At 58.4% G+C, this 23,816-nt stretch overlaps 3 protein-coding genes across 5 annotated transcripts; 1 reads left to right on the top strand and 2 right to left on the bottom strand.

Moving 5' to 3' along the window:
- Positions 1 to 1,061: 1,061 nt before the first annotated feature.
- On the bottom strand, positions 1,062 to 7,789 carry LOC111161132 (solute carrier family 2 member 4). 2 transcript variants are annotated; one of them, XM_022524638.1, is made up of 11 exons: positions 5,774 to 5,821; positions 4,333 to 4,449; positions 4,032 to 4,204; positions 3,818 to 3,942; positions 3,590 to 3,705; positions 3,325 to 3,487; positions 3,036 to 3,223; positions 2,762 to 2,866; positions 2,521 to 2,622; positions 1,877 to 2,080; positions 1,062 to 1,398 (listed from the first exon to the last, which is right to left on the bottom strand). In XM_022524638.1, the coding sequence occupies exons 1-11, from the start codon at positions 5,804 to 5,806 to the stop codon at positions 1,195 to 1,197; spliced, it is 1,530 nt and encodes a 509-aa protein (XP_022380346.1). In that variant the 5' UTR covers positions 5,807 to 5,821; the 3' UTR covers positions 1,062 to 1,194. The 2 variants fall into 2 exon arrangements, with proteins under 2 accessions (XP_022380346.1, XP_022380347.1); XM_022524639.1 differs by lacking the exons at positions 4,032 to 4,204; positions 4,333 to 4,449; positions 5,774 to 5,821 and adding an exon at positions 7,773 to 7,789.
- A 7,033-nt stretch (positions 7,790 to 14,822) lies between these two features.
- On the top strand, positions 14,823 to 17,102 carry LOC111161122 (claudin 7). 2 transcript variants are annotated; one of them, XM_022524611.1, is made up of 4 exons: positions 14,823 to 15,605; positions 16,345 to 16,509; positions 16,596 to 16,680; positions 16,777 to 17,012. In XM_022524611.1, the coding sequence occupies exons 1-4, from the start codon at positions 15,383 to 15,385 to the stop codon at positions 16,937 to 16,939; spliced, it is 636 nt and encodes a 211-aa protein (XP_022380319.1). In that variant the 5' UTR covers positions 14,823 to 15,382; the 3' UTR covers positions 16,940 to 17,012. The 2 variants fall into 2 exon arrangements, with proteins under 2 accessions (XP_022380319.1, XP_022380320.1); XM_022524612.1 differs by lacking the exon at positions 16,596 to 16,680 and having other exon boundaries at positions 15,383 to 15,605; positions 16,777 to 17,102.
- Positions 17,103 to 17,440: 338 nt separating this feature from the next.
- LOC111161120 (elongator acetyltransferase complex subunit 5) lies at positions 17,441 to 23,757 on the bottom strand. The gene is made up of 8 exons (XM_022524609.1): positions 23,475 to 23,757; positions 23,258 to 23,318; positions 23,088 to 23,168; positions 20,883 to 21,097; positions 19,388 to 19,569; positions 18,590 to 18,685; positions 18,394 to 18,494; positions 17,441 to 17,793 (listed from the first exon to the last, which is right to left on the bottom strand). The coding sequence occupies exons 1-8, from the start codon at positions 23,665 to 23,667 to the stop codon at positions 17,679 to 17,681; spliced, it is 1,044 nt and encodes a 347-aa protein (XP_022380317.1). The 5' UTR covers positions 23,668 to 23,757; the 3' UTR covers positions 17,441 to 17,678.
- Positions 23,758 to 23,816: the final 59 nt, after the last annotated feature.

Below are 23,816 nucleotides of genomic sequence, written 5' to 3'. Positions count from 1 at the left end.
CTCTCCCCTGCAGGAATGTTCTGGAAAGTGCCAAAGGCAGCGGCTGCCACCCGGGGCTGCAACTTACTGAGCATTTACTGTTCGTAAAAACAACGACCAGGGGCGCCCGGCTGACTCAGTCAGTAGCACAGGCCACTCTTGATCTTGGGGTCATGCGTTCAGGACCCTTGTTGGGTGTAGAGCTTACTTTAAGGGGAAAAAAAAAAAAGGCAACGACTAGAAGCAGAAATGGGGACAGAGTGAGCACAGCCACAGGATTCTTGGACCTCGAGCTAAGGCAGGGTGGAGAGGGACAGCAGGATGCAGAGGGGACCAGGGAACTGCAGTCCCTGTCCAGCCCGTCCCGGGTGCCTCCACGACAGGACGCATGTCGCAAACAGTGACTTTATGTATGGATCTATATATATATATATATATATATATATATATATATGTATATATATACATTTAGTACAACAGACCTTTGGTTTCTTCTTTCTACCCCTTCTGCAAACATATACAAAAATATCTGAGGGCTCCTCCCACCCCGTGTTTACAGGCAGCCTTTCAAACTCCTCTTGCCCTTAGTTGGTCAGAAGCTTGTGGGGAGAACATCCTTGAAGGCAGAGGAGAAGGGAGTGAGGGGCAGTCCCTCTCACCACACATGGGCACACGGCCCTCTTGCCCTGGAAGGTTGAGCGAGAGAGCCGAGCCTGCCAGGAGAGATGAACTTGGGCTTTGGGAGGGTGCGTCCTCGTCTGGGAGGGGTCAAGGCGGGACCCCCTTCACCCAGGGTCTATGTGGCAGGAATTCAGAGAAGGTGCCCGCGAGGAGGAGGAGTCCAAGATGGCAGAAAGCTACCTTCTCTGCTCCAGTCCTGCTCCTGCTTCCGTCCCACCCCGGGGGCTCTCCTCCCCACAACCCCTTCTCTAGCAAGGGACAAGAATATTCTGGAAGGGTGGCCAGGTGGGGGCGGGGTGGGCTACGGAGGGGGGGGAGCCCAGAGAATTGCCCACCCTGATGGCCACAGCCTAACCACGACATAAATAATCCAAGAGTCACACGAGGGGAATGGGGGGTTGCTCAGACCACGGTCCCCGCCAGCTTCCCACTTCTACCAGGCTGCAGGGGTGTCGCCCTGGAAGCAAGGAGGAGAGCGGGCCGCAGGGCTGCACAGGAGAGGAGGGGTCCCCGGAGGGGCAAGAGCACGACCTCTCAGTCGTTCTCATCGGGCCCCAAGTACTCGAGCTCTGTGCTGGGTTTCACCTCCTGCTCTAAGAGGGACGGTGTCCGGTGGAAGTCGGCCGAGATCTGGTCAAACGTCCGGCCTCGGGTTTCAGGCACTTTTAAGAAGGTGAAGATGAAGAAGCCAAGCAGGAGGACGGCGAAGAGAAGGAAGACGTAGGGCCCCATAGCCTCCTGGGACGGGTGGAGAAAGGGGTTGGCGGAGGGGAGGGCCGGCGCGCTCTCGGGAGCAGGCGCCCAGGGCCCCGGCCAGTGGGGGCATGATGGACACGCAGGTGGCTCCCTTGCGGGCCCAGGGAAACCGGGAATGAGTGAAGGAAAGGATCTCCGTCCCCCGCCTCCTAAAACCTGTCCTCGTTTCCCGCCCGGAGCACGGTAGCGCCGCGGGGAGCAGATTCCCAACCGCTGGCAGTAGGAGCCCGAAGCCGATGGCTTTACTGGAAGTTGGGCTGCACTTGGTTTTGAAGACCCCTCGCTGTTAGCCCATGCCCCTCAGTTCCCTTCTTTCCTGGGACTGTGGGTGCTTCTCAGGGCCCACGTGGTCCACCAGAGTAATTCCCAGCCAGGAGGGGGGAAAGCAAGCGGGCTGGTTGTGACGTGCCCCCCTCTGGCCTAAGGAGCTGAACACAGGGACGAGGCTTAGGGGACCTACCGCCACATACTGGAAACCCATGCCAATGATGAAGTTGCACGTCCAGTTGGAGAAGCCGGCCACGGCCATGGCCGCTGGCCGGGGGCCCTGGCTGAACAGTTCGGCCACGATGAACCAGGGGATGGGGCCGGGGCCAATCTCAAAGAATGCCACAAAGCCAAAGATGGCCACGATGGAGACGTAGCTCATGGCAGGAATGCGCTCCTGGGGCAGGCGGGGAGGGAAAGGAATTCAGGCTGCGAGGAGACCTGGGGTCTGTCCCTCCGGGCTGGTGATGGACGAGCCCGCCACCCCAGGTGGGCGCAGGCCTCTGAGCCCTGCTGAGTGTCCACACCCAGCCGGCTGTCGCACTGCTGCCCTACGCAGGGGATGCGGACGCCCTCTCGGTCAAGGTGGTCCATCCTCTCCTGGTTCTGCAGCAGCCCCTGGGGAGTGACCGTTCCTGGGACTGGACAGGGGCTCTCCATCCCAGCCCCCAGGACAGCTTGCGTGCCTCGGGAGCACCCGGTCGCCCCGGGGATCACAGGCAGGTGTTGAGGACTGGCCCTGGCTGGGCGCAGAGCCTCCCGGGGCCGTTCCCGGGGGGGCTGGACCGATGCCCCCCACCTCCACCCCACTCCTGCCCCGGTTGTCCCAGGCCTCACCAGCAGAAGCAGCGCCAAAGTCATCAGGATGGCGCAGCCGCACATTCCCGCCAGGCCCAGGAGGTGCAGGGTCCGGCGCCCAGCCCGCTCCACCAGGAACACCTGCCGGGAGCGTCAGGGCTCGGTGGGGGGCCTCGGTGGGGGGCCTCTGGAGCACAAGAAGTGGGGGGGGACCCAGGGGAGGAAGGCTGGGACATTTGGGGGACGCGAAGCCAACGGGGGAGGAGACACCATCTATTACCGAGACCAAGGTGAAGACCGTGTTGACCACCCCGGCCCCTATGGTGGCGTAGGCCGGCTGCCCCACCCCCGCTGACTCAAAGATGCTGGTTGAATAATAGAAGACCTGCGAGGGGAGGAGAAGGAAGGGGGCTGGCAGTGTGTCCCTCGTTCCCTCGCAGGCTGCACCACGCTGGGACTACCCTGCACTGGATCCCCGGGGGGCGGGCTGTGGGCTCCCCTTCTCCCAGGCTGCGCCCACACCCCCGCCCCGCCCGAGGCTGCCCACCACCTACAGCGTTGATGCCCGACAGCTGCTGGCTCAGCTGCAAGACCACCGCGATGACCAGGGGCTGCCGGTGGGTGCGGCTGGCCAGCAGCTGGAGCAGGGACAGCGGGCGCTCCCGCTCCAGCTTCCGCTTCTCCTCCTTCAGCTCAGCCAGCGCACCCGACACATCGGCCCAGCCGGTCAGGCGCTTCAGACCTACACGTAACGAGGGTGGGGCCTGAGTGGATGGGGCGGGGGAGCCCCCCCCCCCGGCAGGACAGGTGCTAGAAAGGTGGGGGCAGTGGGGGGAAGCTCACTCTTCCTGGCGGGCCCCTCCAGGTTCCGGATGATGTAAAGGTAGCGCGGGCTTTCCGGGCAGAAGGGCAGGAGGACCAGCTGCAGGAGGGCGGACAGCACCGTGATGCCCAGGAGCAGGGGCCAGAGGGCGGCGGTGCCCAGCATGGACTCCAAGCCCAGCACCTGGGGGAGCGCGCATGGGAAGGAAAGGGGGCAGGCCGTTCAGCCCAGAGCCCCCACTCAACCCCCCACCCCCAGCCACCCAGTAAGGCCAGGCCCGGTCACCTGGGCGATCAGAATGCCAATGACAATGGCCAGCTGGTTGAGCGTCCCCAAGGCACCGCGCAGGTGAGTGGGGGCGATCTCCCCCACGTACATGGGCACCAGCCCCGATGTGAGCCCTGGGCAAAGGGAAGAAGACAGGGGTGAGGGCACCTGGCCACTCCCACCCCCAAGCTCAGAGCCATCGGAGGAGAGCAGGGCGCCAGGCGCGGTGCGGGGCCGGGTGGGTACCTGAGTAGGCGCCAATGAGGAAACGTCCCAGAATGAGCATCTCGTATGAGGCCGAGGCTTTGGCCAGGCCCATGAGGGCGCCCCCCAGCACCGCCAGGATGTTGTTGACCAGCATCGCCCTCTTCCTGACAGACAAGGAGTGGGGCCGAGAGTTGGGGTGCCAGGCGGAGGCCCTCTTCCTGCCCGCCCCAACCCTCGCCCACCAGCCCCATACCTTCCTAGCCACTGAGAGATGACGCCAATAAGGAAGGAGGAGATCATGCCGCCCACGGAGAAGATGGCCACGGAGAGAGCCCAGAGGGTGGTGAGGGTGCCTGGCGGGATGGAGCCGGGTCCCTCAGGCCCCTGCCTCCCCAGCCACGTCTCATTGTAGCTCTGCTCAATCACCTGGTATGTGTGGGGGAGACAATGGAGGGGTGACAGCCTGCAGAGACCTTCCCCTCGGCTCTCTCCCACGCTGTCCCCTGCCCCCTCCTTGTTCGGACAGCCCACTCTGGCCGCCGCAGGCCCCTCACCTTCTGCGGGGCATTGATGACCCCAATATTGTAGCCGAACTGCAGGGAACCGAGCACAGCAGAGAAGACAGCAAGGACCAGGGTCCCAGTGACTCGCTGCTGGGGGGGTTCCCCGTCCTGGGTGAGCAGAAGCAGAGAGGAGGCGGGTCACACAGAATCATGATTTCTTCCCTTTGTCCAGGGGCCCGGGCCCCGTTGGAGCCTGAAGATGCTGGGCTCCATCCAACATGTTGGCCGAGGGAAACTGGCCCATATTAGGAATAGGGATGAGGAACTCAGCGTAAACAGCAGCAGTCACCGGGCATGTCACCGTGCATGAAGGAGAAACGGGATGTCTGAGTCCAGGGAGCTGAGAAATGTTTGAAGATCTTGACCTCACTGTTTCTCGGTGACCTTGGGGGAGGCTTTTGGCCTTAAGACTGGAGTTCAGATTTGTGTGACCTTGGGCAAGTCACTTTCCCACTCTGAAGCTAAGGTTTCCTCTGGGTCAGGGGCCCTAGGAGTGATGTTGCCTGCTCTGCCTACCTGTCCCTGAAAACGAGAAAATCAAAATCAAATGCTAAGGGGATTCCTGACGGCGCAGGATTTATAAACCGACAAGGGCCTTATCACAGGCCTCTGTCCTCTTCTGTCCCCTCTGGGGGTGCTCTCAGAGGACTCCTGGAGGCCCCCAACACGCCCAAGAAGGACAATTCCAAAAAGGACATCGCGGTCATTCCTGCCCGCATAGGGCCCTTGGGGTGGCCGTCTCTGTCTCCGCCCCGGGCTCCCCTCCCCCTCTAGGCTCTGCCGCAGGGGGCGGGGGGCCGTGCCCGGCTTCTGCCTGGGAGAGCCGTGCCCAGGGGATGGGGGCGGGAAGGTGGTGCGAGGGGCGGTGGCAGCGGTGGCCGCTCGCTGGCGGCACACACTGTCTCCAAGCGGAAACCTGAGCTGGGGGAGGGGGGGCTGACACTCCCCTCAGCCCCTCCACCAGCCATGGGGCCAAGGGAAAGTTCAGCGTCCTGGAGGACGGCCAGGAGTGGGGGTGGGGGCCCACGAGAGCCTCTGCTCCTCGAAAAACTTCCCGCGAGCCGGGACACACGGACAGCTCCAGAAGGGCAAGACCAGCCCGGATCTGCTTTCTCGGGCTGGATCTGGGGCAGGGTGTCCCCCGATCCTGGCGCGTCCCGCCGCGCCCTGGAGAAGGGGGAGAACCCTGGGCTCGGGAAACCGCGGGGCGGCCCATGTCCCTGGACGGTCCCCCCAGACCCACTCAGCCTCTTGGAAGGACTGGAATCCCACAGTCACGGGTTGTCCGGCTCGTGTATAAATAGCCAGGCCCCCACTTCCCCCACCCCCTGCGCCTGCGCAGGGACCGCCCCCTAGCTGACCCCAACCGCGACCCCAGCCCGAGAAAAGCGGGCCCTGCGCCCCCGCCCCGCCCCCGCATGCTGAACCCTACTTCCGAGCCGATCTGTTGGAAGCCCGACGGCATCTTGTCTCAGGAACCTGGGGCGCAGCAGCTTCAGTTAACAGGGAGGCGACTGGGGGTCGGCGGCCCCGGCCCGGCGGGCAGAGGGCGCGGGGGCGACGGACGTCCCGGAGCGGCGTGCGGAGGGCGAGACCGGCGGGACCCACCGCCGCGAGCCACGGACCCAGAGAGCGGCAGGGCTCCCGGGGATCTGGCGGAGCCGGGCTGGGGGGAGAGGCCCGAAGAGCCCCCGCAACCCTCCACGGGCCACGCCCTTCGCATCACCCATTGGCCAGGAGCCCGCCCAGAAGCCCACGCCCCTCCCTAGGCCCGGGGCTCAGAGTCTGGCCCCGCGGCTCGGGTTGGCCGGCGAGGCCCCGCCTCCCCAGCGTGCCCGGCTACACGCGCGGGGTGGGTGCCTGCCGGCCTCCCACCGCGAAGTTTGGGGGAAAGGGTCCCGGGACGCAGGTCCCTCCCCACCTCGCGTGGGGACTCGGCCTGGCAGCCGGGCTTGGGGCTGGGGTAGCGCCGGAAAGTGGGCGCCGCGGGTGGGGACCGTGGGGTCGGGGAGGAGGGGATGCGGCAGGCACGCTTGGCCCCGGAGAGAGCTCGGGCGGCCCGGGACCGCGCGCGAGCGGGCGCGCGGGGTGGCTGGGGAGCAATGGCCTGGAGTAACCCACCCCGGCTATTTTTAGCTCCCGCGTTGGGAGACGCCAAATGTCAGGTCCCCGGTGTCCCGGCCGGTCCCCGGCGGGGGAGGGCAGGGAGACGGAGCCTTAAAGGGTCCGAGACGTGCTTCGCACGTGGGGATGGCCCTGGGGCACAGGAAGTTCCGTACCCAGCGCGTCGGGTGTCGGGGCTTGACGGTCCTCCTTCCGCGCATCCGCGCTCTGGCCACTGCCTGTCTGGTCCTTCCCCTACCCCGGTTCCCCGCACTGGCTCCTGGAGGCGGCCCGAGGGACAGCTGGTCACACCAACCACGCCACCGGCCTGAGGTCCCTGAGCTGCCGCGAATGTGCCCGCCGCGTGGACGACTTGGACACGCTCTCCTGAGGCCGCTCCGGGTGTGAACCCTCCGCGAGGAGGGCGCGACCTGAGAGCTGGCGCTAGCGGACCGGAGCGCGGCGCAGGGCGCGGCGCACGGGCCTCGGACGCGCGGGACTGTGGTGCCACCTGGAGGGAGAGCGAGGATCCGCAGCGCGTCCGGGAGGAGCCGTCTGGGGGGCCCCTGGCCGTCGCTGGGCCACCTCTCCAAGGCTTCCTTACGTGCAGCGCAGGCCCCGTTCTGCAGCTCGGGATCCGGGGATTCAGCTGCCAGCAGCACGGGGCAGCTCCCATGATCCACATGTCCCCACCTGCCCTGCCTCCTGACCTCCTCTCCCCATTGGGGGAGCATCCTGGAGGTCATGCTCCCTTCCTCCCCCCCACAACCCCTCCCCCACCAACACGCCCTGTCCAGCTAGTTACCGGCATGGGTGTGTTGACCTCCTAAACGCACATTCGTCTGCTCTTCTCCACCTGGACTGCTGAGGTGTCGTCCGCCCACCGTTACCTCCCGCTCCTTACTTTCCCCTGTGCGGAGGGCGGAGCTCAATATAAAAAAAGCTCAAGTTCATCACTCCCTCCCCAAAAATCAGTGGTTCTTTGTTGTCCCCACTCTCAAGTTCAAACCCCTTTTCAGAGCGAAAAAGACCTGCCTTTCTTGCCCCATCTCTGCCCCACCTTCTAGACTCTATCCTCACGTTCTAGTCAATCCCTAACTCCTTGTACCAGGGCACACCATGCCATTTCTCCCCTGGGTGCCCTTCTGAAAAAATGCTCATCCTCTCTCTGAAACCTTTGCTGGCTTTTTCCAGAAACAAAGAAAGCCCTGTGTCCCCGATGTAGCCGACTGGCATCATTTCTTCTCTGTACTTCAACCTTGAGAGAACGTCACCTTGTGTCCCCAGCTGTGTCCCCAGCGTCCAGCCTGGTGGCGGGCACTCAGCACCTGTTGAGTGAATGCATGACGGTCTGGTCCTTCTGGCCAACAACGCAGCTTGGGGAACAGTCACCAAGGAGGGAACTATTGGCTGAATGGCTACACCTGTCTCACTAAGGGGGTGTCGATGAAGAGCTAAGAGCTGAGCATAGCGGAGTCCCAAAGGAGCAGAAGCCATGGACTGAGGCAGGGAAGGACCAATCTAGAGATAAAGGAAGAACCAACTGCTGGACTCCTACAAGGGGTGGGGGAAGGACAGGGAGAAAGGAAAAGTCAAGCAAGGTGCCTTGGAGCAAGGAGGGGGTACAGGAGGCACAGGCGGGAGTGGAGGGGTGAGGGGAGGGGGGCATATGAAAAGTCAGTGTAGCTGGTGAAGTTCACCGTTGGGTTCTCTCCATGGGCATGCCTGCTCTCATTCAGATGTTTTGTTTCTGATGGGCTCCTCAGTGATGCTTCTAGGGCTTTAAACCCCTGGGGAAAGCGCACTCAAAGAAACCAAGTCAGAACTAGGTAGAGAAGATAGTTCCAAGAGCCTGGAGAGAGGGATGGGGAAGTGGGAGAGGAGATGAGCGAGAAACCGGGAGAGCTGGAAGGGAGTAGGAGAACCGGCCCGAAAGTGGGAACAAGGTTGCTGATAGAAGATGGAAAAGGGGGAGCACCTGGGTAGCTCAGTCAGTTAAGCATCTGCCTTCGGTTCAGCAGGGAGCCTGCTTCTCCCTCTCCCACTTCCCCCTGCTTGTATTCCCTCTCTCCATGCCTCTCTCTCTGTGTCAAATAAATAGATAAAACCTTAAAAAAAGAAGAAGAAGGAAAAGGAAGGAGAAGCACGTGACATGAGGGGGTGAGGGGAGGAAGGGACCTTGCGTGGGAGATCTAAGGGTGTGTGTGGACCTTGCTGAGTGATCGTGGCCCATTCAATAGAACCGGTTGTAGCCCTTCCTCTGCTCTGCCCTCTACCACGGGGCGTTAATCCCCGCAGGCTTGTTTTCCAAGCTCCTGTGATCATTGCCTTCTGGCTGTGTTCAGCCCATGATAGGTAAGAGATTGGCTGGGGGGGGCCTGAGAAGCCCGGGGACCCCGGCAGACACACTGACTCCAGCTCCTACTCCACAGGCCCACTCTGCCTTCAGTTTCTGGAAGGCAACCTTGCTTCCTGAGCTCTGGCAATGCTGGGGCCCCTCTCTGTGCCTTCTCCACATCTTGTCTATAGATCGGGGACTCGGGTGCGGAGGATTGAGTCAATAACACTATCTGTTGTGCATTGAGTTTGTTAATCTATATCTTATTTTTATTTTTTTATAAGATTTTATTTATGTGACAGAGAGGAGAGAGAAAGCACTAGCAGAGGGAGGGGCAGAGGGAGAGGGAGAAGCAGGCTTGGGAGCGTAACGCGGGACTGGATCCCAGGTCCTGAGATCATGACCCGAGCGGAAGGCAGATGCTTCACCCACTGAGCCCCCAGGTGCCCCAATAGTGTCACGTTTCATTCTGGTCCTACTTATTGTCAGTATGCACTGTGCTTTAACCTCATTCATGCTTTGTTATGATCAGGTTCATTGCGTAGTACCCCACAGTGTCACTCACACCACGTTTTACTTGCTCACAGTCCCGCCGGGTGAGGACCCCTGTCACCCACAGTCCCCGTGGCGACGCAGAATGCGCTGGTGCCCTTTTCCAACGAGCTGTGTTATGGGCCCCTCGGAGGACTTGTTTGGGAGATAGTCTCTGCCTCTGTGAACGTCTATTACTTATCTCTAACTATGCCCACAGTGGGATATCTGAGTCCCGGGGCATGTTTAAACCCAATTTGAGTCCCTACTCCCAGCTTGCTCTGAAGAATGACTGTCCCCGTCTCCACGTCCAGCAGCAGTGCAACACTGTGTCCTGCCATCCCGGACTCCCAGCAACGGCGAAGGGTACGGACTCTGGGCTCACACTGCCTGAGCCTGAGCCCGGCTCTGACACTTACCAACGCCGTGCCCTTGGGAGAGTTACCCAAACCCCCTGTGCCTTCTTTGCCTCTTTGGTAAAAGGAGAAAGTGAATGATATTAACACTGACACAGGGCTCAGAGGAGATTGAACTGAATTTTTTTTTTAAAGATTTTATTTATTTATTTGACAGAGATCACAAGCAGGCAGAGAGGCAGGCAGAGAGAGAGGGGGAAGCAGGCTCCCCGCTGAGCAGAGAGCCCGATGCGGGGCTCGATCCCAGGGCCCCGGGATCATGACCCGAGCTGAAGGCAGAGGCTTTAACCCACTGAGCCACCAGGCGCCCCTGAACTGAATTTTTAATTTTTTTGCTTTTTTCAACAGCTTTACCGAGGTATAATTGAGAAACAATAAACTGGGCATATTTCAAAGGTCCGATTTGGGAAGTTTTGACAGATGTATACACCCACGAAACCGTCCCCGTCATCAGGAGAATGGACACATCCACCATCCCTCAAAGTTTCCTTCTACCTCTTTGTAACCCTCCTACTGCCCTTCCACCCACGCCCTAGGCAACCAGTGCCGTCTGTCGTCCTAGAGCACTTTGCATTTTCTGGAATTTTATGCAAAAGGAAATATACAGAATGTACTCTTTTTTTTTTTTTTTAAGATTTCTTGATTTATTTGAGAGAGAGAGAGAGAGAGAGAGCACCTGTGAGTCCAAGTGGGGGCGGGGCAGAGGAAAAGAGAGAAACCCAAGCCGACTCCCTGGCAAGGGTAGTGCCCAATGTGGGACTCAGTCCCGCAACCGTGAGATCATGACCCAAGCCAGAACCAAGAGTCAGACGCTCAACCCACTGAGCCACCCAGGAGCCCCACTGTGGGCTCTTTTTGTCTGTCTTCTTTCACTTTACAGCAATCATCTACGTTGTGTGTCTCAAGAGTTCATTCCTTTTTATTGTTGAAAATTATTGATTTGGGGGCGCCTGGGTGGCTCAGTGGGTTAAAGCCTCTGCCTTCAGCCCAGGTCGTGATCCCAGGGTTCTGGGATCGAGCCCCATATCGGGCTCTCTGCTCAGCAGGGAGCCTGCTCCCCCCACCCCCTTTCTGCCTGCCTCTCTGCCTACTTGTGATCTCTGTCTGTCAAATAAATAAATAAAATCTTTAAAAAAAAAAAAAAAAAGAAAATTATTGATTTGATTATCAATGGCGATCAGTTTGATTATCCCTTCACCTGCTGATGGGCCCTTGGATTACTTCCAGTCCTGGGCTATTATGAGTAACACTGCTGGGAACATTCATGCACAAGTCTTTGATTGGACGCTGTGCTTTCATTTCTCTTGGAAAAGACCTAGGAGTGGAACAGCTGGACTATATTACAGCTGAGTCTGTAACTTGGCTCGCAGCTGTTTTCCCAAGTGGTCGTAGCATTTGACATCCCATCAGCAATGTATGAGAGCTTAGTTTCTCCATACCCTCACTAACACTTAGGATGGTCGACCCTTTTTAAAAAATTTTTTTTAAAGATTTTATTTATTTATTTGACAGACAGAGATCACAAGTAGGCAGAGAGGCAGGCAGAGAGGAGGAAGCAGGCTCCCCGCTGAGCAGAGAGCCCGATGCGGGGCTCGATCCCAGGACCCTGAGATCATGACCTGAGCCAAAGGCAGAGGCTTTAACCCAGAGCCACCCAGGTGCTCCGGATGGTCGACCCTTTAAAATCTGGAATGGGAGCACCTGGGTGACTCAGTCAATTAGGTGTCTGACTCTTGATTTCGACTCAGGTCATGATCTCAGGGTCACGAGATCGAACCCTGTGTCGGGCTCCACACTCAGCACAGATCCTGCTTAAGATTCTCCCTCTACCCCCACCATCACGTGCTCTCTTTCTCTCAAAATGAAATAAATAAAATGAAGAAACAAGGCGAAATCTGGAATGGAGTACAGGAGATTTTAACCAACTCTGGTTAAGTCCAAGCATCCATCCTCTTGCTCCTTGTGCCGAGCCGTTGACTTGCAGGCTACTAGAGCAAAACGTCATAGTGATGTTGACTGGTCACACTTGAAATCAGTGGCTCTTAACGGGGACCCATTTTGCCCCTCCCCTCACGGGACATTTGGCGGCATCAGGAACCATTTTGGATGGTCAGTCTGCGCTCAGAAGAGGGTTCTACTGGCATCTCATCAATATTCCTAAATGCCCTATGATGCCCGTGACAGTCACCTACAAAAGGGATTATCTGGCCCAAACATCAGACGTGGTTCATCCCATTGCCCCATTTTATTGCCTTTTCAACAGGCACCATTTTGGTCTGCTTCCTCTCTCTAGAACCTTTTTTTTTTTTAATTTTTAAGATATTATTTATTTATTTGACACACACAGAGAGAGATCACAAGTAGGCAGAGAGGCAGGCAGAGAGAGAGGGGGAAGCAGGTTCCCCGCTGAGCAGAGAGCCTGATGCAGGGCTCGATCCCAGGACCCCGGGATCATGACCGGAGTCCAAGGCAGAGGCTTGACCCACAGAGCCCCCCGGCGCCTCCTCCCTCTAGAATCTAAGCACAGTGCCCTCGTCGGTCCTGTTACCACTGTGTCTCCAGAGCTGAGCGTGGAGCCTGGGTCATTGCACAGGCACGCAGGAAGTATCTGTTGAACGAGTGGTTGAAAATATAGTTCATTTGTAGTTTTTTCATGTGCTCATCAAATATTTATTGGCGATAAACCCAGATGCATCCACAGCGGGAGCCTGACATTGAATAAATAATCACGCAGAGTAAATAGTTTGGAACTGTGATAAGAACTTTCCAAGTTAAGGCTTAAATAGTGGCGAGGGAGAGCATTCAGCTGGTGCTGTGACTCAGTGTGGGGCGGGATGGTCAGGCCAGGCTTCCCCGCAGAGGTGATATTTGAGCTGATCGCCACTGTCACCGCCACCAGGCGACCGGTCAGTTAGCCAGGTAGAGGGAGGCGCGTGGAGGTGCACGCAGGACAACATCCAGACACAGGGAACAGAGTGTGTGAAGGGCACTTGGTGGGAAGGGAAGTCGTACACGTCAGGAGCAGAGAGAAGGCCAGGGTGGCAGAGGCACAGAGATTTTATTTATTTGAGAGACAGAGAGAGTGAGAGAGCACAAGCAGGGGGCGTAGCAGACAGAAAGAGGGGGGGGAAGCAGGCCCCCCGCTGAGCAGAGAGCCCAATGCGGGGCTCAATCCCAGGACCCTGGGACCACGACCCGAGCCAAAGACAGAGGCTTAACCCACTGAGGCACCCAGGTGCCCCAGATTTTAAGGATTTTAAATGGAAAGTGACAAGACCTAAGTTTGAAACAAACAAACAGATGTTCGCTTCAGGAGAATGGGTGTTAGAAGGACAAGCAGGGAAGCAGGGATGTGGTTTTGGAGGCAACTTCGGTGTGCAGGCAGGGGCGGAGACGGTGGGCCGGCCTGGGGGGCAGCTGCGAGCTTGGGGACGAGCTGGGTATAGTGCAGGGACAAGAAGCATGAAATTCTGGAGCCGGACAGCACCTTAAAAAAACAACAGGGGCACCTGGGTGGCTCAGTGGGTTAAAGCCTCTGCCTTTGGCTCAGGTCATGATCCCAGAGTCCTGGGATCAAGCCCCATATGGGGCTCTCTGCTCGGCAGGGAGCCTGCTTCCCTTCCTCTCTCTCTGCCTGCCTCTCTGCCTACTTGTGATCTCTGTCAAATAAATAAATAAATAAAAACCTAAAAAAAAAAGCCTTTAAATAGAAAAATAAAAATAAAAAACAACAAAAAACACAACAACTCACCATTAGTCAAAAAAATAGAAAACTAAAAACAAATGACAGATAATTCATTAAAGTCCGCATTAGAAGAGCAGGGTAATTCGCGTAGTGCCGTGTCCCTTTAATATTTTTACTGCAGAAAAGGAGAGCCTTATCGAGAAATGGTTGAGAGGGGGAAGAAAAACGGGAAATGGGAGAGAGCTGAGGGCAAAAGGAGAGAGAAAGGAAGAAGAAGATGGGAAGGTGTGAGTCAGAGAGTGAAGGAGAGGTGGGTCAGGAGGGCTCTGGGTGAGGGGACAGGGATGTGGCGTCGCTGGGCTCCCGGGCAGAGAAGGGACTGAAAGGCAGACTCAGAGGGAGGGTGAGTGAATGGAGACGCTTGGAAGAGATGCCCGCAGGGAGGCCGGGACAAGTCTGGGGAGAGCGAGCAGAAGCCCGAAGGCCATGTGGGAGTCTGAAGGCTGAGGCCAAGGCCACGGGGGAGCTGGACGTTAGGGAGGACAGTGTGCAGAGTCAGGTCCAGGCTCAGAAGGAAGGAAAGGGAAACGTGTGTATGGGTAGAAGGACGGGGAAGCGAGAAAGTGGAGGACAGGTCTGGAAAGATTCCAAGGGAGGGGAATGGCGGGTGTGGCCAAGCATCTGACTGAGGCCTTACCCCGCTCCCCACCCTCTGCTGACTTCTGGCCTCTGTTTTTGTCGCTTTGCTAGGAAGGAGGCTGGGAGATGCGGATAGTGATGGCAGGAGGTGGAACGCAAGGGGCCCGGGCATTGCATTATGTCAGGGATAGGGAATGGAATGGAGAGCCAAGATGGGGTGCTGGGGCACGGTGCCAGGAAGCCAGGAGTCAATTGGAGGGGAAGGGACAGGGGCAGCAGGGTGGTGGCTCTGGGAATAGAGACTCCAGGGAGGCAGCCGAAGCTCCATGCTCGGGAGTTCTGAGGGTTGGGACCAGGGTTCCCGAAGCTGGGGACGGTTAGGGTAGCCAACTAGAGAGAGGGAAAGAAAAAAGAAAAAAAAAAAAAAAGAGCAGAGGGTGGGGGCGAAAGCAGGGCAGGACAAAGAGCGCGGTGAGTAGAAACCAAGAGTTCCTGCGGGTGGGGGTGGGGTGGGGAGGCGGAGACCAGGGTCCCGGGGCATCCCGCCAGCTCCGCAGTATCCCAGGCGCACCTGCTGGGGAGAGGTGAGGAGGCGTCTTGGTGCCCAAGGGAAGTCCAGTCCCGAGGGGCTGACTCCGATCTCGGAACTCCGGAGAAGCCTCCACCTCCCCCCGACCGGCAGTCCCAGCCCGGCAAGAGAAGGGGCGTGACCCTGGCGCTCAGGTTTCTTCCTCTTCACCTGGGCCTGGAGGGGTGGGGGCCAGGACTTCCGGCTCAGGTGAGTGTCCCTTCGGTGACGTCAGGTCACTCTCGGCCGCCCCTGCGGTCCGGCCCGCCCCGCGCTCCCGGTGCCTGCGGGGGCGCGCCCCTGACGCCCTACAAATACTCAGGTGCGCCGCACCTGTCCGCCCGCACCTGCCCGCTCTCGGCTGAGCGACTTCTCCCTCTCACGGCAGCCTCAGGCCGACAGCGCAGGGTACTTTGGGGACCGCCGGCCCCCGTGATCGCGCGCATACTGCCCCTCCGCCTTTTGTTTGGGTAGGGTCTACGCGAGCGCCAGGGGGGACCGCCTGGCCCTCGCCGATCGCTTTTTCGACCACCAGTCCTCGGGCGGAAACCTGTTCCTTGAGCTTGAAGACCCTCGCCCGCCGGAAGAAGGATCGGTTTGTGTTTTCTTCGGGTGACAAAAAGATTTGGAATCACCGGACCCAAACCCTTCTCTTTGGGTGACTCGAGACTCCACTGCAAGTGGTCTTTTTGTGGGGCCGACCCCCCAGGCTTTGTCTGTTCTACCGCAGGGTCGCCCGCCCCGTCTTTCTGAGGGCAGAGATGGCCAATTCGGGCCTGCAGCTGCTGGGCTTCGCCATGGCCCTGCTGGGCTGGGTGGCCCTGGTGGCGTGCACCGCCATCCCACAGTGGCAGATGAGTTCGTACGCGGGCGACAATATCATCACGGCCCAGGCCATGTACAAGGGGCTGTGGATGGAGTGCATCACGCAGAGCACCGGCCTCATGAGCTGCAAATCGTACGACTCGGTGCTCGCCCTGTCCGGTAAGGCCGCGGGGCGGCCGGGGCGGACGCGCCCGGAGCCGTGGGCGCGGGGCGAGGAGCGGGAAGGGGCCCCAGGCCCCACCGCCCGACGCCCGGGGGTGCCGGGGAGCGGGCGGGGAGGAAGAAGCGGAAGCGGCCGCGGGTCCGGGTTCCAGCGGCTGCACGTCCGCCTGCGCCCCCGCCGGCCGGGCCCCCTCCCTCCCCAGTGCCCCCCCCCCTCGCGGCCGGCGGCCCAACCCCCTCCAGCTCTCTCCTCCGGCGCCGGCCGGCGCAGGTGGCGGCCTCCGTCTCCCGCCCTTTTCTCCCGGACAAAAGGCGGCGCGCGGCGGAGGGCGCGGGGTCGACCGGGGAGCCGTGCGCTGGGTCCGACAGACTTGGGCCGCCGCCTGCGGCCTGTAATCTTATCGGCCGATTAGCGGAAGCCACAAACCCGGTGGCCACGATAGCGGGGTCAGCGCTGGGCCGCGGGACGGACCGTTCGGCCGCGGGGGTGCTCCGCTCGCTGCCTCCCCGGGCCTCCGCTGGCCTCGTCCCCCCTCCCCCCAACCCCCGGCAGTTTCATCGAAACCCTTGCGCCCCGGGCGCGTCCCAGGGCCGAGAGGGCGGGGCGGGGCGGGAAGGCCGTGGAGCCGCGAGGGGCGGGACTCACCTGCTCGGTCCCGGGCTCGGGCGCCTAAGGGGCCCCAGGCCAGCGGCCCGCACGTCCAGCAATGAGGGCGTCCTTCCCCCTTCCCCGCAGCGGCCCTGCAGGCCACCCGAGCCCTGATGGTGGTATCCCTGGTGCTGGGCTTCCTGGCCATGTTCGTGGCCACCATGGGCATGAAGTGCACCAACTGCGGGGGAGACGACAAAGTGAAGAAAGCCCGAATAGCCACGACTGGAGGGATCATTTTCATCGTGGCAGGTGAGCTCGGCCCTGCATCCGGGACCAAGGGTGTGCAAGGCGCTGGTTTGGGGTCTGCTAAAACATCTGAACCATCCTCTCTCCAGGTCTTGCTGCCCTGGTAGCATGTTCCTGGTACGGCCACCAGATTGTCACCGACTTTTATAACCCACTGGTTCCCATGAATCTTAAGTAAGTATGGGAGCCCTGCCTCCTAAGGGGACACCAGGCCTGGGCTCCCCAGTCAGGAAAGGTGGGCTTTCTGACCCCAGCCCCCTCTCTCCGTAGGTACGAGTTTGGTCCTGCCATCTTCATTGGCTGGGCAGGGTGTGCTCTGGTCATCCTGGGAGGTGCCCTCCTCTCCTGCTCCTGTCCTGGGAGGGAGGACAAAACTGGGTACCGTGCACCCCGCTCCTACCCTAAGCCTAACTCTGCCAAGGAGTACGTGTGAGCTGGGACCACCCCTGCACCAGCTGGGCAGCCTCTGGTATGCCCAGGTACCAGAAATAACCTGGGGCAGATCTCAGCTCATGGGCAGGCTGCGGAGCTGAAGCCTCATCACCCCAGCCCAGCGCACTGTGTACATACAGTTCCCCTCAGGGTGGGGGTAAGGGGAGGGGGGGGGGAGACAAAGGGGGGGGGGGGTGTTGGGTGTGCTTTTTGTACAGTAATAAAAAAGTATGTTTTGGAAAGTAGGCTTCTTTTTTTCCGCTTCAGGGCCTCTGCTTTCTTCCAGCCCAAATCCTTGCAGAGAACCCGGAACCTTTAAATGTACCTGCTTTGGCTTAAAATAGACCCCATATTGAACATCAGTGGTGTGCACGGCTCTCCCTGTGCCACCATTCCTTGTCATTCGGGCCCCAACACTATTAACCCTGACTCAGGTGCTTGCTTTCCCTCAGCTTTTCTGTTCCTCAGTCTTGCTTAAGTGACTACCCAAGTTCCTTTCAATAGAAAAATACTTTATTAGGCAGGGAGGGGAGGGGTTCCCATTCTCTTCACCTTCCCCGACTGCCCCTTTCCCACCTTTTGTCTTGAGGGGAAGCTACTCTCTGACTCACAGGTCACAGGGCAGGGCCTCTGCGACCCAGGGAACAAAGGTGGGGACAGGGACAGGGCAAGGCCAACGCAAACAATGGGAGGATGGTTATGGGTCCAAGGTCTTTCTCCTCCTCCCAGTTCCAGGCCAGTCAGACATCCAGGTCATCATCTGGGTCTTCCTGGTCCAGGTCGTCGTATGCGTCTGGCTCATAGAAGATGCGGCCGGTGGCCTGCCTGGGCCCAGGGCGCAGCAAAGCCTGCTGTCTGAGGAAGGAGAAGGGGAGAATGGGGGCTGGTGAGGGAGGGGTTGGGGTTCATGTCTACATACTCCCTTTCTGGTGACAGACCCCCTCTTCTTTGTCCCTCCATAGCTCCCTGGTCCAAGTCTCCTTCTCTGACCTCCCTGTTCGGTTGGTGCCGGAGCGCCACCTGGACTGGGACATTCTTGGACCGCTCTCCTAATGACGCCTCCCGTTCTCAGAGCTTGAGGGCAAGGATCCTGGCCGGCTTGCTTTACCCACCCACACAGCAGGCAGAGAACACGTGCAGAGTGAGGCCGTTATTAACCTGCCCACCACACCCATCCAGCTTCCTGTCCTCCCAACACTGTTGCCTGGAAACTTCCCCAGGGTCTGGTCTGGGCTGGTCAGAGACCCAAGGCTCTCCTGGAGAGAAGAGAGACACAAAGGCTCTCTTGCCTGGTTGGGAGGAAGAGTGGATAGAGAACTACTCCCCAGACTCCTCTCGGGAGGTGGACTTCAGCCCCTATAAAGTCTGGGAGGTTAACCGATAACCTGCCGGCCCTCCCGTCCCATCCCAGGCCAGGCTCTACCCAAGAACAGGGTGCCCAGCCCCTAGCTTTACTTTTCAGAGCTGAACTGGAAGGGCAACGTCAGGCTGTCTTTGGCTGCTCGCTCGCTCTCGGACAGGTGCAGGTTGAAAGTCACATGAGCTGTGGGGTCCACCTGGAGGTACAGAGGATGCTTCCGCTCTGCTCATGGCTGGAATCCCCGACCCCACCCCCGCATTCCCTTGTTCTGGCCCCAGCACCCTTAGATACCGGGGGTGTGTGAGGCTCTGGGTGGGGCTGGGACTCTAGCGGGGGTCCTCCCTGGAGGTCCAGGCTGAAGTCAGGCAGGATGGAGAACCACTGGGTCTGCGGAGAAGACAGAGTAGGAACAGAAAGGTGTTTTCCATCTTACGGAGCAAAGCAGGGAAAGGAACTCAGACGGAACAGCATCTGTGTAACGAGGGGCCCGCAGCTCCTGCTGGTGCCTCCTCAGCCCTCCTTCAGACCTCTCCCATCGGAACTCATGCCTTCTCCCCCAGGGACCGCTCCCAGGCTTTTGTCCTTCGCCATTTCTTCTTCTTCTTTTTTTTTTTTTTTTAGATTTTTTAATTTATTTGACAGATGGAGATCACCAGTAGACAAACAGGCAGGCAGAGAGAGATAAAGAAGCAGGCTCCCTGCTGAACAGAGAGCCCGATGATGCGGGGCTCGATCCCAGAACCCTGGGATCATGACCTGAGCCGAAGGCAGAGACTTTAACCCACTGAGCCACCCAGCCGCCCCCTGTCCTTTGCCATTTCTTGGAAGGTGACAGTTCTCCCTGGTTATTAAGCTCATGGGATCAGAGTCAGGCCATCTTTGAGTTCAAATGCTGGCTCTACCACATCCTCTCTGGAACTGTGGGGAACCTTCCCCAAGCCACTCAATGGGGAGAATAAAACCACCTCACGGGCCACCCATGAAGATTCAATGAGGGAAACGACGACACACCGGGAAGTGCCCCTCACATCAGCTCTTTCCCCTTCTGTGTGACCCTGACCTTCTGTGTTTCCCTAAGGTTCTCCTGACCTGACGGGCTGGGCACTGTTGGGGCCTCCAAGAGAGGATGTGGGCCGAAGCCTGGCCCATGGTCCCACTCAGGGTCACTTCAGCCTGGGCCAGGCTGCTCAGGGCTCCCAGCGGGCCTGGGCCATGGAGCTCTTCGTGCAGCAGGCCGAGCACTCGCACAGGCTCTACTGGGGAGCTGCCACCTGGAGGGACAAGGAGGGAGGGGCGTGAAGGGCAGGAGGGAACATGTGGGACGGAGGCGTAGGATGGAAACGCATGGGAGATGAGGCGCCATCCCATACGGCTCTGCCGGGGCTGACCTCCCTTGGCTGGTCTCGCAGTCCTGGAGACTCCTGCCCTCACCTTATTACTGCGAATCTGAACACGGCTCACTCGGACTTCAGTCCTCGGGAGCTCCTTGCTCGGGAGCTCCTCGGGATGGAGTCAGCCCCTTCCTTACCTGCTCTCTGCCTACCGCCCAGCTTCAGTCTCTTACACACTGAACTCCTTGCAGGTCTGGGAACTTTACGCTGTGATCCCAGTCAACGCCTTTGGTTCCTTCCCTTTCTTTCTCCCTTTCTGGGCACACTGACAAAGTGTTAGGCACTGCACCATATATTGTCACATTTCAGTCCCTACGGAGGCCAGCATTTTTAGGCTGAACCACATTAAACTGCTATTACTTGACATCTGTGCACATCTGACCTACCCACACAGACTAATGGTTCACCCTAATACTACCTGTTCACCCTCCCTCCTGCCTTTTTTTTTTTTAATATTTTTAAGATTTTATTTATTTGACAGAGACCACAAGTGAGCAGAGAGGCAGGCAGAGACAGCGAGGGGGAAGCAGGCTCCCCGCTGAGCAGAGAGCCCAATGTGGGGCTCTACCCCAGGACCCTGAGATCATGACCCGAGCTGAAGGCAGAGGCTTTAGCCCACTGAGCACGCACCCTCCCTCTCCCTCCTGCTTCTAGAGTGAACTGAAACCCTGGGAGATTAGACACCTTAACACAAGGCTGGGCGTCTGACTCCAGAAAGCCCACTGGAGAATCCACAGTCTACTTCAGGGCTACTCCCAGGGCCCCTGGTCTGCCCCAGTTGGCCTGCTCTTCCAGGCAGCTCTTTCCCGAAGGCACTCTGTGCTTGTTCCTTTATCATCACGGCTGTTATCAGACTATCATAATTGCTTATTTACCTGTCTGTATCCTCTACAGGACTTTGAACAAAAATCTGACTATAGCTAGTCCTTACCTTTCCATCATCTAGAACTGTACCTGCCACGTTGCGTAATTCTTATCTGTTGCGCGAATGAATGAAACAGGTAAGAAAGAACTTGGAAAAGAAATAGTAAAGTGATTGGTAAGTGGCATCATGGTAAAGTCGGGACGGAAGACAGACAACAAATTGATGTTATAAGGCCCAACCGGAGATCTCTAACATGTTTTTTCTTAGGCTGGAAAGGGGCTTGCTCCTTGGCAGGGGAAGGTATACGAGAAGAATGAAGGAGTCTCACCAGGGCGGGAGTGCTGCTGGCTGAGGGCACAGAGGGCCTGGCAGAGTGCGGGACAGGGAAGGTGCAGCAGCAGCCAGCTCAGGGAATCAAGAGCGATGGTGACAGGACCACGATCCGTCCTCTTGCACATGGCTTGCAAGGCTCCCAGGGGTCCCCCCGGAAGGGCCTCCCCAGACCAGTTGAGAGGGTCTCTGAAGAGGTCATGGTAAATCAGCCTGCAAAGGGAAAACAGGACACAACGTAACACTTAACACTGCCCCCTCCTCTCAATCTTGAACTTCACCCTGTGATCTTCGGGGCTCTACTTTTCTGACTTGATATCCTAAATATCAGTGAAAAGGATACCAAGAAATACAACATAGCGTTTGAAAGCACAGACTTTGGTGTCAGAAAGCCCTGAGCTCCAAGCTTGGCTTTACTACGGACCTAAGGTCACCTGACTCATAAATTACTTAAACTAAGGCCCAGTTTCTTCAACTGGGGAATAGGGATACTAACTGCTTGATGTTTAGAATAACGCTTGACACACAGCAAATACTCGGTAAATGTCAGCTATCATCATCATCAAATATTTCCTAAGTGTTGTTCCCTGGAGGAACAGAGAAAAGAAGACAGGACCTGTGGTTCCTGCTAGCAGAACAGCTTCGAGACGGTCAAGAACTAAGTTGCGTGGCATCACCTTCCAATAAAACAGTAACGGCAAGTGCAGGCAAGGGAGCGTGGCATGGCTTAGAAGTCCCGGGGCAGGATTCATGGTGGCCAAACTTGTTCCGGACCCCTCCTCTCTATCTTTTGCTTCTCTTATCAATGCCTTAACATAACCCGTCACAACCTCTGATACAAACTTAGCGCCGGACAGGTGTGATTCCCACTGAGCTATCCAGACCAGAGAGGAGTCTTTAACCAGGCACCCAGGTGGGTTCAGGAGCCTCCTGACCTCTTCCCCCATAGCAGTCTGTAAGTCCTGGAAATTCTACCTGCTAGAATCCTTTCACGTTTGTCCTAAACTCTCTATCCTTACTGCTACTATCTTAAGCAGCAAACCCCTGTCACCTCCTAACACCACTCCCTGGGATTTATTAGGGCGGGCACCACTCCTGTCTCATTCCCTGCACCTACTGCAGCACCCGTTTCATAACCGGAGCTCAGCGCATATGTGCCTGAGTGTACCTAGAAAACTGCCAGCAGCCCGCCCTCCCGGGTCTGTCTCCAGGCTGCCCCTTTCTTTCTTTCTTTTTTTTTTTTTTAAAGATTTTATTTATTTATTTGACAGAGATCACAAGTAGACAGAGAGGCAGGCAGAGAGAGAGAGAGAGAGGGAAGCAGGCTCCCTGCTGAGCAGAGAGCCCGATGCGGGACTCGATCCCAGGACCCTGAGATCATGACCTGAGCTGAAGGCAGCGGCTTAACCCACTGAGCCACCCAGGCGCCCCCAGGCTGCCCCTTTCTAACCTCCTTCTCCACTCGGGATGCTTCTCCACACCGGCTGTTATCACTCTCCTCCCAAATTCCAAAATGACTCTCGCCACTTTTAGGATAATGTCTAAACCCCCCTTCCCGCTCTGTAAGACCTTGTGCTATGAGGTGCCTTTTTATCTGTCTCGACACAAGCAGCTCTCCCACCTCCCACAAACAGCACGCTTTCACCCACGTGCCCAAATGTGCACAGGCTCGTCCCTCTGCCTCCAGGACAAATTGCTCAGGAACTTGCAGCTAGGGCTGGCACAACTCTGGAATCCACGTCTGGATAAAGTACCATGAGATTGTGAGTGACAAAAAAGCAGAATGTTTACTTACTATTATTATTATTATTATTATTATTCTTTAAAGTTTTACTTGTAAGCAACCTCTACACGCAACGTGGCGCCGGAACTCACAACCCTGAGGTCCGGAGTAGCAGGCTCTGCCCACTGAGCCAGCCAGGTGCCCCAGAATGTATTTACTCTTATCCCCTGACGCAAAGTCAGGGGTGCCTTATCGGCCTCTTATCGCGCTCTATTCCTCTCCACTTCTCCGGGCCAAGCTCTGGATTCTTCAGATACTCACACTGCTCGTCCCTTACGAATCTGCGCCTCCGGAAAGACCCACATCCGTTCACTCAATGCGCATCTGAGCGGCCGCCAGTACACACCGGGTTCTGCGCTTGCTGTTGCCCGCGGACTCCCCAGGAGACCCCTACACGGAATGCGCCCGCTCCAAACGTACCGGCTGTTGACACTGGCGTCAAAACCTTCACGGAACTCGTCCTCGCTCACTTCGCAGCCCAGGATGTGGACCCGCTCCCCACTGAGGCAGAGATGGAGCGTGTCACCGAGTCGGGCCCGGGCCTCCCCCTCTGCCCCGGGGACCCCGGGGACAAGCTGGGCGACACTCACCACAGTGCAGACTTCTTGATCAGCGCCTTCAAGAGACTGCGCCCCTCCCACTCCACGGAGTCTGGGGAGAGCGGGGGACGATAGAAAGCGTGAGAAAGCGGAGGTTTCCGTCCTCACGAGCCCCTGGAGGCCACCCCTCGCCTGGGACACATGGCTCTTCCTCTCCGTTTTCGCCCCGGAAGCCCGGCTCGGAAGCCCCTGCGCCTCTGGCCCTCACCGCGCAGCAGCACCAGCCCGCCCAGAGCCAGCACCGACTCCATCTCCAATCCGCGCCGGTCCCTTCTCCGGCGCCCTCTGATGACGTCACGGCCTGCTGACCCGCCCCCCTCAGGGCAAAGGGGCGGGACACCATGAATCCTCCCACCACCGACACCCGGCCTCATCTGGAATGAGTCGATTATGTTCAACATCCCGGCGGGTCCCCTCACGTGGAGGGGCCCCTCCCGAGTCCCGGAGCACAGACACTTCACATTTTTTTGCACGACTAGGGCCGGAAGAGCCTTTGGGGCAGTTGCCGGTGGGCGGGGAAGGAGGCCGCACGAGCCCGTCCGACGGCCCA

This window comes from Enhydra lutris, unplaced genomic scaffold (assembly GCF_002288905.1).
Source record: "Enhydra lutris kenyoni isolate GAN:26980312 unplaced genomic scaffold, ASM228890v2 scaffoldscaffold82, whole genome shotgun sequence".
Lineage (NCBI taxonomy): Eukaryota > Metazoa > Chordata > Mammalia > Carnivora > Mustelidae > Enhydra > Enhydra lutris.
The sequence above is the reverse complement of the archived record's forward strand: the minus strand, read 5'-3'. Positions and strand labels throughout refer to the sequence as shown.